This window comes from Caretta caretta, chromosome 5 (genome assembly GCF_965140235.1).
Source record: "Caretta caretta isolate rCarCar2 chromosome 5, rCarCar1.hap1, whole genome shotgun sequence".
Classification (NCBI taxonomy): Eukaryota; Metazoa; Chordata; order Testudines; family Cheloniidae; genus Caretta; species Caretta caretta.
This window is the reverse complement of record NC_134210.1, coordinates 40,159,234-40,172,591: the sequence shown is the minus strand read 5'-3', so window position 1 is coordinate 40,172,591 and position 13,358 is coordinate 40,159,234. Positions and strand designations below refer to the sequence as shown.

At 38.0% G+C, this 13,358-nt stretch overlaps 1 protein-coding gene across 4 annotated transcripts in view; it reads right to left on the bottom strand.

Moving 5' to 3' along the window:
* The window catches only part of KIF2A (kinesin family member 2A), a 92,690-nt gene that overhangs the window by 50,490 nt on the left and 28,842 nt on the right, over positions 1 to 13,358 (bottom strand). For 2 of the 4 annotated variants that reach the window (XM_048851652.2, XM_048851654.2), the window contains exons 2-8: positions 9,857 to 9,951; positions 9,044 to 9,163; positions 8,443 to 8,497; positions 4,335 to 4,457; positions 3,659 to 3,759; positions 1,844 to 1,939; positions 859 to 913 (exon numbers count right to left, since the gene is read on the bottom strand). In XM_048851652.2, the coding sequence (XP_048707609.1) occupies positions 859 to 913; positions 1,844 to 1,939; positions 3,659 to 3,759; positions 4,335 to 4,457; positions 8,443 to 8,497; positions 9,044 to 9,163; positions 9,857 to 9,951 (645 nt within the window). The remainder of the gene's footprint in view (positions 1 to 858; positions 914 to 1,843; positions 1,940 to 3,658; positions 3,760 to 4,334; positions 4,458 to 8,442; positions 8,498 to 9,043; positions 9,164 to 9,856; positions 9,952 to 13,358) is intronic. The other 2 variants (XM_048851653.2, XM_048851655.2) reach the window with 1 other exon arrangement.

Genomic DNA, 13,358 nt, shown 5'->3' with positions numbered 1-13,358 from the left:
GCCAGGTAGTTCTCAAATATTCTTTGTATCAGATGGAATTCTACAAGAGGTTTGTTGGAATATTGTTCCCATGTCTTCCATTGCACAAGTGGGGAACCATTTTGACCACACCTCGAACCATTATCTTGTCTGTTAAAATCCTGTACACAACTGTCCTCATTTAATGTCTTGACATAATACCACTTTCTACTCTAAAAAGCCTATGAAATATTTCAATGAATCAATCTGTTTTCGTCATCTTGGCTAACTATGGTATTTGTTTCAGAAAGGATGTATTACTAAACCCACCACACATTTGAGTAAAACTGTGCTATGTGTATATAATTATAGTTTAACGGCCAGTCATTTTGATTTTTAATTTTAGGTTATAAAGATACATATTTTCTATTATACAAATGAATATACTGAGGAAGAACTTTCATTAGGTGGTTACATGATAACGCAAGTTAATTGATCACTTAAAAAGAAAATCTGAGTGAATTAGAAAAAAAGGACTTTGTGGTCAAGGCACTGGAATGAGATTCAAGATATTACAGTACAATTCCCAGCTCAACCAAAGACTTCTTATGTGACCTTGAGCAAGTCACCTAATCTCTCTGTGCCTCAGTTTTCTATCTGCAAAATGATGATACTACTATTACTTTTCTACCCCCTTTTGTCCATTTTGTCTATTTAGATTATAAGCTCTTTGGAGCAGGAACTCTCTCTTACTACATGTATGCACGCACAGTGCCTAGTTCAATGGGGCCCCAATTCTGGTTGGTGCCTCTAGCTGATTCCATAATACAAATACTACCAAACACCACAGAAGCTGCTGCTAAGTGAGACTAATACCAGCTAAACATTAAATGGTCATACCTTTTTTATTGAGCGGCCGTTTTCTTACACAAACACATATCCTGTGCTCATCAATCTACCAAAAAAAAAAAAAATCTGAAGTAAGTACTAATTTTAATGGAGAGTATTTTAAAAGTCTGATCATTATAGCAATTATTCTGAAGGTAGTAAATCTGAACTTTTAAAAAGCGAAAGTGCTGAATGTGCAGTATCCAACAAACCATAGGCACAGCTCTATATTCACTGCTATGAGCACTTGCAACCAGATCCTGCAGGGTGCAGCGCACATCCTGAAAGGTGTTGAGTAACCTCTACTCATACTGGGGCAGATACTCAGCTAGTGTAAATCATCACAGCACCACTGCTTTCAATAAATCTATGACATTTTACACCAGCTGAGGGGTTGGGAGACGGTCTCAGTACCTTTCAAGATAAGGCCCTAAATCTACACATTTAGAATTGGGTTTTCAAAGGAACCTAAGGGAGTTAGACAGCTTAGGCTCCTTTGAAGATTCTGTCTTATAAATGTACATTGGTAGAGTTCTAATATTGTAGAGTTAGCACACATTTTAATGACATAAAATTTAATAATTCCTTTCAATGCAAATAGCATTCAACAAGTTAAAAGTTATAGAATTATAATCCTAGGGTACAAAAACTACTTTTAGGTGTTTGATCACTCAGGCCCAGATTTGTAAAAGGTATTAGATCCTGCAGCACTCAACACTGCAATGTCTAAGTCATTTTCAAAAGCAACTAAAGCATTTAATAGCCTAAACCTCATTGAATGTCAATGGGACTTAGGAGCCTAAATCACTTTTGAAAATGGGAATTAGACACTGCAATGCCTAAATACCTTTTAAAAATCTGGGCCTTACTGCTTCACAAATACATCAATATCTTTAAAAAAAATTAAAGTGTGGTAAAATAATTTAAAGGGCTAAAAAAAAAAAAGTCTGTGAAGAAAATCCTTGCCTTTTAAAAACAATTCCTGAGGTAAACTTACAGGATCGGCTGTTGTCAATGGTCTATAATCCAAACTCCCCCTGAAGTCTCTTATCATACACATAATTTCATAATTTGGGTTTGTAGCATCAACATCCTATGAAAAAAAATAGAGTTACAAAGTTTTCATTAACATGACACTTGCAAATACTTTCCAGATATAATTATAGAAAAGCTACAGAAACAAGAACAGAGGTATATGATGTTTGCTAAAAAGTTTTAACTTTCTTCAAAAGTCATGTTTTGCAAAATTTAAACCACATATTGTTCACACGTCATTAGTTTTGACTATGTGACTATTTTACTCAACAAGAAACAAGCTGGATTTCTACGGTAAAAACAAAAGCAAAAAAAATACAAGCATTCTGTTCAATTTTAAAATAAACTTTTGATTAATAGGCAACCCCAAACATCCTTGATAAGGACTCAACATAAGAAAACTTGAAAGGGGGAGGGGGAACCTCTTGCCCTTTTCCAAAACCTTCTCCAATAAAACAATACTGCCTAAAGTAATAATAATAATAAAATAAAATAGCTCATCTACAAATTCATCATCACTCACTTATAAAAACTGAAAAATTATCTGAAAGAAATCTACATAAAACGTGTTACCTTCATGCCTGCTTCTTTCTAAGACTCAGAAAGTTACACTATTCATTACAAAAAAGTCTTGGCCTTCGTACTATTCTGAAAACTTAGCACTTGGGGTTCAAGAACTAAAAAAGCTTTGACTAAAGTAGTACTCTACTACTATTGCATTTTTAAAAAGAAACATTTGAAAACAAACACAACACACTTGCACAGTCACATAGATCAGCAGAGTAACTCCCATATACAGAAGTTAGAAATGCTAGACACAAAAAAAGGCTTCTTGGAATCAATCAAATAATTTAAGATTTAATTCAAGATTTAATGCGGGCAAAATCTCAAAAAAGAAATACTTTAAAAAACAGGATACTACGTATTATTTGTTCTCATAGAAAGAAACAGTACTTTTCTGATTAATTTAAATGGATGAAAAGTAGAGAGAAAAAATCCACATATATCCTTTTAGATAAGCTTAGGCCCATCATAAAGCCATGAAATCAAGTTGCTTGAATCATTTACTTTCTGGTGGTACTTATTATGTCATTAGCAGATTGCTAGTATCTCCTTAGAGACTAAAACATACATACAGGACTGCCAGCAAGATTATGCTACTGGTCTTTCTAAATCTTTTACTCCCCTATGACAAAGTCATTAATATTAAAATCTTAATCTTACAGGATTAGCAACTTCACATTTTAACAAAAAGTTCTAACAACTTGGTGCCATGTTGCTTGTATGTTACAAAACTAAAATGTCTGTAGAGGTTTTTAAAAAACATTCTTCAAACCTCAAGCTCTCAAATATGCCACTCACACCCCAACGAAGATAAGAAAAGGGTAATTTGTCACAAATGTGATGCCCCATTTGAGGCGAAGGATCTTCATATTTTTGTCCACATGTTTTTCTGAGGCAACAGTTATTACTGAGATTGCATTTGTATGTATTTACGGCCAGGCCAGCAAATGCAAAACTTAAAAAATAGATGTATGTGAAAAAAAGAATCAGACAAAATGATAAGGTGAGTTACCACAACAACACAACCATGCACCCTAAATGACTATGGAACTTGAAGACTAATCATGCAGTTTTGTACATAAGATGACAACATTTAGTTTCAAGCTAGTCATATTTTATATAAACAATAAAAATCACAATAACTTGGCATAGATCTTCTTGACACAGACTTTCTGCGATGTGTAGAATTCAGCTCTGAACTACCAATACAAACCTGAGCTCTTTTTTCTCTAAGTTCCTGCTGCTGTAGCCTTCTTTTCTCACGTTTCTCTTGCAATTTTTCAACCTCTTTCACACAATTAGATTTTCTACGTGCTTAAAGAAAAAGATACAATTTTGGAATATTCAGATTGTCACATGGATTGACTATTTACACTACCGGTTTTCAATTACGTTATCAATAATTATAATTTATTTAAATCTTTACACTGATTAGCTCCTCAAAACAGCTCAATACTTGCAAAGCATAACTATTGCAACTTTATTTCTGAAATTTACTAGCCTCTGAATTAAAAAACGAGTCATGGGAATCAGACAAGAAATACCCAAATAATAACAGACAATGGCCCTTAAAAACATACTAACTGATTTATGTGATTGCTTGGTTTGAACTAAAAAAGACTGGACAATTTAAAATATTTTTAATGTGTTTTAAATGAACAGTCAAGGTTTAAAAAAATTGAAGGAAAAATTTAAAACCTAATTACCAATAGGACAATGACAGAACTCAACCTTTTGTTTCCCACAGTAATCTGAAAATGCTTCTTACGGAGATCTACAGACACAACTGTGTGTTTAGACCATTCAACAATTATGGATTACACAGATGTCCAAGAGAGTGTACATGTAATGCCTAGAATTAATGAATCCTTGATACGTGGTTTACATACAAGGGGGTCCAAATTCCTTTTTTGCAGCTTGAACTGGAGATATATCTGAAACACTACCATTCTGTTGTGCAGAGGAAGACTGTTCAGGAAGTTGAGTAGGTCGTGCACGTGCAGAACCAACCGCTGCAAAAGAAAAACATAAAATGGTCTAAAACGAATCTTGACATGAAAATTTAACACATTTTTCATTTAATAGAATGACCTTTTCACATTTCCCATATTACTGTCAAATTCTGAAATATTTTATGATTAAAAAAACACAACAACAAAAAGGTCTTTTAGTGACATCTAAGTAAACAAGTAGTTTACTAGAAAAAAATAAAAGGTGTGTTTTTAGTTAAGACAGACTATATAGTGAATTACTAATCCTAATGTTATAATTAAGGCTACGATTTAGTCACAGGTATTTTTAGTAAAAGTCATGGACATGTCACAGGCAATAAACAAAAATTCACTGCCCGTGACCTGTCCATGACTTTTATTAAAAATACCACTGACTAAATCTTAAGGGGGTTGGTGCTGGGGGGAGAAGGAGGAGGGCATCTGGAGGGGCCACTGCTGGTGGAGAGCCAGATGCTTGGGCCGCCCTGGGGTCAGCTGCAGTGGCCACTGCAGAAGTCATAGAGGTCGCAGAAAGTCACAGAATCCATGACTTTCTCAACCTCCATGACAAACACAGAGCCCTAGTTATAATCAACATAAATTAGCAACTCAGGCCTCAATCCCACAAACATTTAAGCAAGCATTTAACTTAAGGTAAATAGAACTATTCAAATGAGTGAAATTAACCATATATTTGTATTTGTAGTACTGGGGCCTAAAATTCTGAGTTATTTATTTACACTGTGATTACAGCTAAAGACCTGAGACAAGACAAGGATCCCATTGTTCTAGGTGCTCTAACACATAATAATACATAGTCCCTGCCTCAGAGAGCTTGAAATATTTGGGGCTGGGAAGGAGTGTGGGGCAGAAAAGAAAGAAGGAACAGGATACAATATACAAAGCTGAGCACTCTGAATGCTTATAGACATATCTCATTTTTATTTTGGCAGCTAAGGGCAGGTGACATACAAAGGGTAGGTGTCGAGGATACAATAAAATATGTGCATTTTTTATATATCCATTTGGCCTGATTTTCAGAGGTGCTGAGCAATCCCATCTTCCCACTTAAGTCAATGGGAGTGGCACGTGTTTAATGTTTTACATAGATTTATGGCATGATTTTTTTCAGAGATGTTAAACTGTACCCATGACAGATGCTTAAAACTATCCCTTTTCAGCTGGCCAAGTTCCTGTAAGTATCACAGAAATAGTGGGTTATGAGAAGGGATTTGAAGGAGGAGAGGGCAATGGTTTGAGTAGCAGTTTGGAGAGGACAGTCCACGCATGAAAGGCAACATGAAATTAGAGCATGAAGACAACTGTGGGAGCAGCAAACACATGGATGGCCAAACAAACACTCCCCTGGTATAGTTGAGAGGAAAATATGATAAGACATCAGAGTTCCAATTCATCAACAAATGGAATCTAGTTTACAGTATCAATCAACTTACTGAACAAAATAGTATACTGACACAAAGGCTTAACTGAATGACCAAAAAAGGAAAAATTCTTAGGGTCAAAAGGTGGAGGATAAGACGTACAGCTCCCATCACAGTGAATGAGAGTTGTACAGCTCTCCTGCACCAAGCTGAAGTTACTACTGTACAAAGGCACATAGACAACACTGACAATATCAACATTTGCAGAGCTAGATTTATAAATTGTTTCATGATATTAATTTGCTTTTTATTTTTGAAGGAAGGATGCAATTAAGTGTTTTAAATTTAGGTCAATCAAATTAATTTAAAACAAGAATTCTTTCCCTCCCCCGCCAATACACACTGAAATTTTCTTTTCCCCTTTTTATTCCAATGGATGTCTCTGCCTGGAGAGGGAGAAGGGACAGAGTGGTCCCAATTGCCCATTAGAAGATTCTGGAAGTTTATGATGCAGGTGCCTTGAACCCACAAATAGGAATATGCAGAGATCACTCAAAATTTTTAAGTTAAATCATTTAACAAAATTGTTCTAATGTATTGTCAGTAAAAATTAAATAATTTTAACACAATTGAGAGAACAAAAGCACCCTTAGCTAGATAATACATTTTTATTTTGGTATTTTTAGGGACTTTATGCATCACATATTTATTTATCTAATAAATGTATGTTTTTAAAAACACTCTTTTGTCATATTTCATGATTTCATGCTGTGTTAACCCCTTCGTGCTGGACAGAGGTGCTGGTAGATACCCTAAGCTAGCGAGCCTGCACCTATTCCTCTCCAGGTTGAGCATTTTCCCCCTTTGTTTACGTGAGTCCAGAAACTCCTGGCACAAAACCCAACAACACACAGAGGGGTATTTCAACTATTTATATAAAAGAATGTAAGGCAAGGGAATGGGTACAGAACAATGGGATGGAATATGGCTGGGAAACTTAAGGGAATTCAACAACAGCACAATCCCTTCCCCCACCTCCAGAGGTGCCCAAAACCTTCACTAACCACCCCGCCCCCGGAGGCCTCTAATCCCACTAGCGGTGCACACAGAGCCGAGAGGTGATAGCCTGGTAAGGTATCAGTTCTGTGTCTGCTCAGTCTGGGCTGTCTGCTCAGTCTGGGCCTCCAGCCTGATGAGGTACAATGTTCCCCGGGGGCCCTCACCTTCTCCCAGGACACACACAAGCCTAAGCGCTCGCCACCATCCCCAGCCCACCACAGTACTGCTCCCAAGGCTCTCACACATTTGCTCTGCATGCGGCACAGTCCTCCTTGCTTTCACAGAGGCTGCCCACAGTACTACAGCCAAGATTGCCCCTCACCTTCCGGGCTCCTTCCAGCCATCCCGGAATCCTCCGGCTTCTTGCCCCTCTAGGCCATTGAGCCTCCGGGACTTGGCTGCTCGCACTTGGGCGCCATCTGCTGGCTTTTTACAATACATTCCTTTGTGCTTTTGATTGTTGATCAATCCAGAACTTAAATACAGTAGTCACTAAAGTAGTGATACTCAAATCTCAGTGATTCAGGAGCCAAATTAGCAATCAGTATTAATCAAAAGACCCACAGTAATGTGAATTCACTGTTTCATTAATTAACTAATTGTAGCTGATAAAATAATACTTGGTCTTTTTTTTTTTTTTTTTTACATATATATATATATATATAATCAACTACAATTGGTTAATAACATAGTAAAAGCATCCTGATTGGTTAATAATTAAATCACACAATATTTTATACCATGGGCTGCAAAGAGCTGCAGGAGACACATTAAAGAGCCACTTTGCAGCTCCTGAGCCTCAGTCTGCGTATCACTGCTCTAAGGGCATGTCTACACAGGGACAGAGGCAAGTTCAGCTAAATTAACTGAAGACATGAATCTGAAGTGCATTAAAACACATGTGTGGATGCTCATAATTCAAAGGTAAAGTGACTTTAGTTCACTTTAGCTTAATTCACTCTTAACTTTCCTGAATGTCCTGTAGACATGCTTTTAGAGACTATTTAAATACTGAATTGAAGAACAAACAAAAGTAGTATCAAAAGCACAAAGGAATGTCTGAAATGGTGAAATATGACAAGAGACTGTTTTAAAGAATATATTTATTAGATACATAAATATGTAAATACATAGATGAATAAAATATAGACATGCACTAAATCTCTTATACTGAACTTAGGCCACGTCTACACTCTAGGGACTATAGCACCAAAGCTATGGTATCATAGCTATGCCAGCATAACCCCACAACATAGACTCAACCTACAGCGACAGATGATGTTCCCACTGCATAGGAACACCACCTCCCCAAGTGGCGGTAACTAGGTCGATAGAAGTTTTAAGTGTAAATCTGGCCTTATATATAAAACTGATTACATACTAACTTTTTAAAAATACATTATCTTAATAGTTCCAGTAGTTACTCCCCCTGTCCATTAAATTTAACATGGCCATGTAATAAACCAAAGAGAACATAGGATACTAGAGAACTTTAAATAAAAGTGTCAGTTTAACATTTTCACTTTCTTGCTTTGTGGAATGGAAAGATACAACTGATTGTTTACCTCTGTTGTCTCTGGCAGGAGTTTCATTCTTAATAGGAGCCACAGTCCGTCGATTCTATAAAGAGAGAAATCTCTATAATCTGTTCACTTTATCACCTCTTTTGTAAGCTGTAGCCCAATCTCTGCTTACTTTCAGTGAACAGAAGTAATCACAGATATCAGCATGAGCAGCATGGGGAGGTGGTGCTGCACAGTCCCTCCCAGCAGCACGTATGATGAAGAGGATACAGGATGCGAGCTAAATGTATCATTTAATAACCTCCAAAACCTTCTCTAAGACAAAAGGTCCAAATATCATTTTCCTCAAGGTATACAAACATTTCACAATAAAGGTCACAAGCTATATTTAACAAGTTTAAAGTTGGTTCCAAGCTAAGAAATTCACTCAATCCCCTTTGTAAGATCATTAAGATTAATCGCTGATTTCTTCTTTTTCCAGTTCTGCCCTTCAGAAATCTCTTAAGTTTTTTCATAATGAATACGGATTTCTAAAATATTCCTGAATTGGCTTATAATTCACAGACATGAAATTCTTAAATATTGCAGGTAAAATACTAATATGAATGGGACAACAGTAATTTTAATTGAACATATCACCAACCTTCACAATTTTGTTTACTTTGGCTGAAGGAGTGGGAGGTGGTGGAGTCTCTGGGCTGGGTTCAATATCTTCATCAGGTGCAAGATCTGGGTTAAGTGAGAATATACTCTCCAAGTCAATCTGTTAAGAGGAAAAAAAAAAAAGACGTTCACACTTGTGAGTCTGCTCAAGCAAATTCACCCATCTCTCTCTTTTTAAATTTACACACAGGCCAGCAGACACCTTTAGTGATTTTAGTCCATCATTCATTTAGCTTTGTAAACTTAGATACTTCGTGTATCCTCAGCTAAAGAAAATTTTGAACAATTTTGGTCCTCAGGTTGCCTGAAAATTATATAAATAAAAGAAAGCATCAATAGTCTGATCTTATTATATTGCAAAAAGGAGTTTTTCTATTCCCAGCTCTGACACAGGCCTTCTAGATGACATTATGCAAGTCATTTTCCTCACTGTGTCTGTTTCCCCTGTCTGTAAAATGGGGATAATGAGACTGACTGCCGGTGTAAAGAACATTGAGATCTATAATGAAAAGTGCTACATAAGAACTCAGTATTATTATTCTAGAAATGTATACTCAGGAAATAAACTACAGCACCACAGAAACTGATGTCATTTGTTCTGTGGTGCACATTAAACAATATCTGGAACCATGGAATCACAATTTAATTTAAAAAACAAACATTTTCCAGTAGTTTTACTGTATGAACTAATTCAGGTTCAAGATAAAATAACAGTTTTTAAAAAGAGCATTCCAATAGTCTTTATTCTAGAAAAGTTTAAAAAAATAGATAAGTTCTAAAATATTTAGTGTACCTCTTTGCCTTTAGTGTCTCCATTTTCAATCCATTCAACAGTAACGCTTTCATTATCTTCATTGAGAGATGTTACCATAGCTTGATGTATTCGACCTAGAAGGGAGACATTAGCACTCATTTATTAGCAGTTATGGAATTTTCCCTGAAGTTATTTTAGTCCCAGTCTGCATCCCAGAAGTTTTGATTCTGATCTTGCAACTTCCCTCACAAAAAGATATGTAAGAAAAGGAAGTAGTTCCAATTTCCCCCAAACTCTTCCAAACAAAATGAATGTGGACAGTTTATTTTATTTCTATCATGGTAGTGCCTAGAGGCCTCATTGAACTAGGCACTATGCAGATTTTTATATAAAAATAGACAATCCCTGCCTCCAAAAGCTCACAGTGTAAACAGACAACACACTGAGACCAAGGCTGAGCCCACAAAACTAGCTTGTGACAAGACACTAGTATGCACAGAATCATAGGAGTTAAAAAATTAAAATCTGACTGCTAATTATGCAGGAGAGGTGCAATCTGGCAAACTTTCTTGGCTTAGAGGGGTTTCATTAGCAGTTCCTGTTTTGTGATCCTTTCACATTACCTGTGTGTACTGTATATAGTCAAGATAAACATATGTTTCTGACAGCTTTTTTGCAGTCTTCTATTGAGTTCCTGAAATAGGCTCAGAGCTCCCTGAACAGCTTTTCTGATGCCCTCAGTTGAAAGGGAATGGATAAGCTAGTCATCCAACTAAAATGGAGAGGATTTCATCATTAGCATCACCATCAGATCGGAAATATCAAAGTGCAAGCAACATGAATTGGTCATTGTTGAAGAAGTAGAGGTTTTGTGGATATGACTTTGCAAACAGCATGTAAATAAATCTTCATGAAGTATATTGAGACAGGAAACATTTTATATGGGGACAAGGACTGAAGAATTTTCATCATGAATATTTAGTGTACTACAAATTGGTCAACTGAGCTTGTAAGGCAATACACTCAGCTTGATGGCATTTGTCTGTCTGTAATCGGACAACTTTGAATGTTGCATCAGATGAATTCCAAAATTTCAGGGATTGTTTAGACATCAATGGCCAGAACCCTATTGATTTTGAGGGAACTGCAAGAGGAAAAATGAGGGACACATGGAGGCCCTGCCATCGTTTAGTACAGCCACAACTTCAAGCACCTCTGCAACTGCCTGCAGATCAAACTGGGTAATGGTACCCATAATGCCTTCCAACGTGACAATATCCCATCTCCATGCAATCTCCCAATATAGTTTAGCATGTTCAAACCCTAAATAACTTTTCTCCCAGAGAAACAACAATGGTGGGGGTGGAAGAGAAGTGGGGGTTGTGCATACAGTGCCCCTGGCAGGGGGGGAAATGGGAAGCACACAGAAACCCTAGCAGGGGAGAGATTGAGGGACTGTGGTATGGGTGTGAAGGTAGGGAGAATAGGGAGCATGTGGCAGGGGGAAAAGAGAATAGGGAGCACACAGAGACCCTAACACAGGGAGAGAATGTGGGAGAGAAGAATGGCAGGCACACAGAATCTCTGGTGAAGGATACTGGGGGATCCTACTCTGGGAGCTGGGGGTAGGTACACTGAGCCCCTACCATGGGTGGGAGGTGGAGGAAGGGTGAAACAGAGGACTGACACAGAGCCACTGACATGGAGGGAACAATAGGAGGGAAGAAAGGATGCAGAAATGGGTTTGTACAGAGCCACTGGCATGAGGGGGAGATTGCAGACCCTGGTATGGGAGAAGGGAGAATAGGCAGTACACAGAAGCACTGGAAGAAGAAATTGTAGGGAGTCCCTGAAATAGAGGGAGAATGGAGGAGTGCACAAAGCCCCAGGTGGGTGCAATGGCTAGAGAGCCACTTCTTCCAGACACCGCCTCCCGCTCCCGCACACCCCCCTCTTTTGAGAGAAGTCATAGATAATGAGGTCAGAAGGGACCATCATGAGCATCTAGTCCGACCTCCTGCACAATGCAGGCCACAGACTCTCACCCACCCACTCCTGCGAAAAACCTCTCACCTATGTCTGAGCTATTGAAGTCCTCAAATCATGGTTTAAAGACTTCAAGGAGCAGAGAATCCTCCAGCAAGTGACCCATGCCCCATGCTACAGAGGAAGGCAAAAAACCTCCAGGGCCTCTTCCAATCTGCCCTGGAGGAAAATTCTTTCCCGACCCCAAATATGGCGATCAGCTAAACCCTGAGCATATGGGCAAGGGTCACCAGCCAGATACCCAGGAAAGAATTTTCTGTAGTAACTCAGATCCCACCCCATCTAACATCCCATCATAGGCCATTGGGCCTATTTACCATTAATAGTTAGTTAAAGATCAATTAATTACCAAAATCATGTTATCCCATCATACCATCTTCTCCATAAACTTATCGAGTTTAATCTTAAAGCCAGATAGGTCTTTTGCCCCCACTGCTTCCCTTGGAAGGCTATTCCAAAACTTCACTCCTCTGGTGGTCAGAAACCTTCATCTAATTTCAAGTCTAAACTTCCCAATGACCAGTTTATATCCATTTATTCTGGTGTCCACATTGGTACTGAGCTTAAATAATTCCTCTCCCTCTCCGGTATTTATCCCTCTGATATATTTATAGAGAGCAATCATATCTCCCCTCAAACTTCTTCTAGTTAGGCTAAACAAGCAAAGCTCCTTGAGTCTCCTTTCATAAGGCAGGTTTTCCATTCCTCGGATCATCCTAGTAGCCCTTCTCTGTACCTGTTCTATGTTTAAGAAGGTTGAATTCAAACTGGGAGACCAGAACTGCACACAGTATTCCAGGTGAGGTCTCACCAGTGCCTTGTATAACAGTACTAAAACCTCCTTATCTCTACTGGAAATACCTCACCTGATGCATCCCAAGACCGCATTAGCTTTTTTCACGGCCATATCACATTGGTGGCTCATAGTCATCCTATGACCAACCAATACTCCGAGGTCCTTTTCCTCCTCTATTATTTCCAATTGATGCGTCCCCAGCTTACAACTAAAATTCTTATTAATCCCTAAATGCATAACCTTACACTTCTCACTATTAAATTTTATCCTATTAGTATTACTCCAGTTTACAAGGTCATCCAGATCTTCCTGTATGATATCCTGGTCCTTCTCTGAATTGGCAATACCTCCCAGCTTTGTGTCATCCGCAAACTTTATTAGTGCACTCCCACTTTTTGTGCCGAGGTCAGTAATAAAAAGATGAAATAAGATTGGTCCCAAAACCGAACCCTGAGGAACTCCACTGGTAACCTCCCTCCAAACTGACAGTTCACTTTTCAGTAGGACCCGCTGTAGTCTCCCTGTTAACCAATTCCTTATCCACCTTTCAATGTTCATATTGATCCCCATCTTTTCCAATTTAACTAATAATTCCCCATGTGGCACAGTATCAAACGCCTTACTGAAATCTAGGTAAATTAGATCCACTGTGTTTCTTTTGTCTAAAAAAATCTGTTACTTTCTCAAAGAAGGAGATCA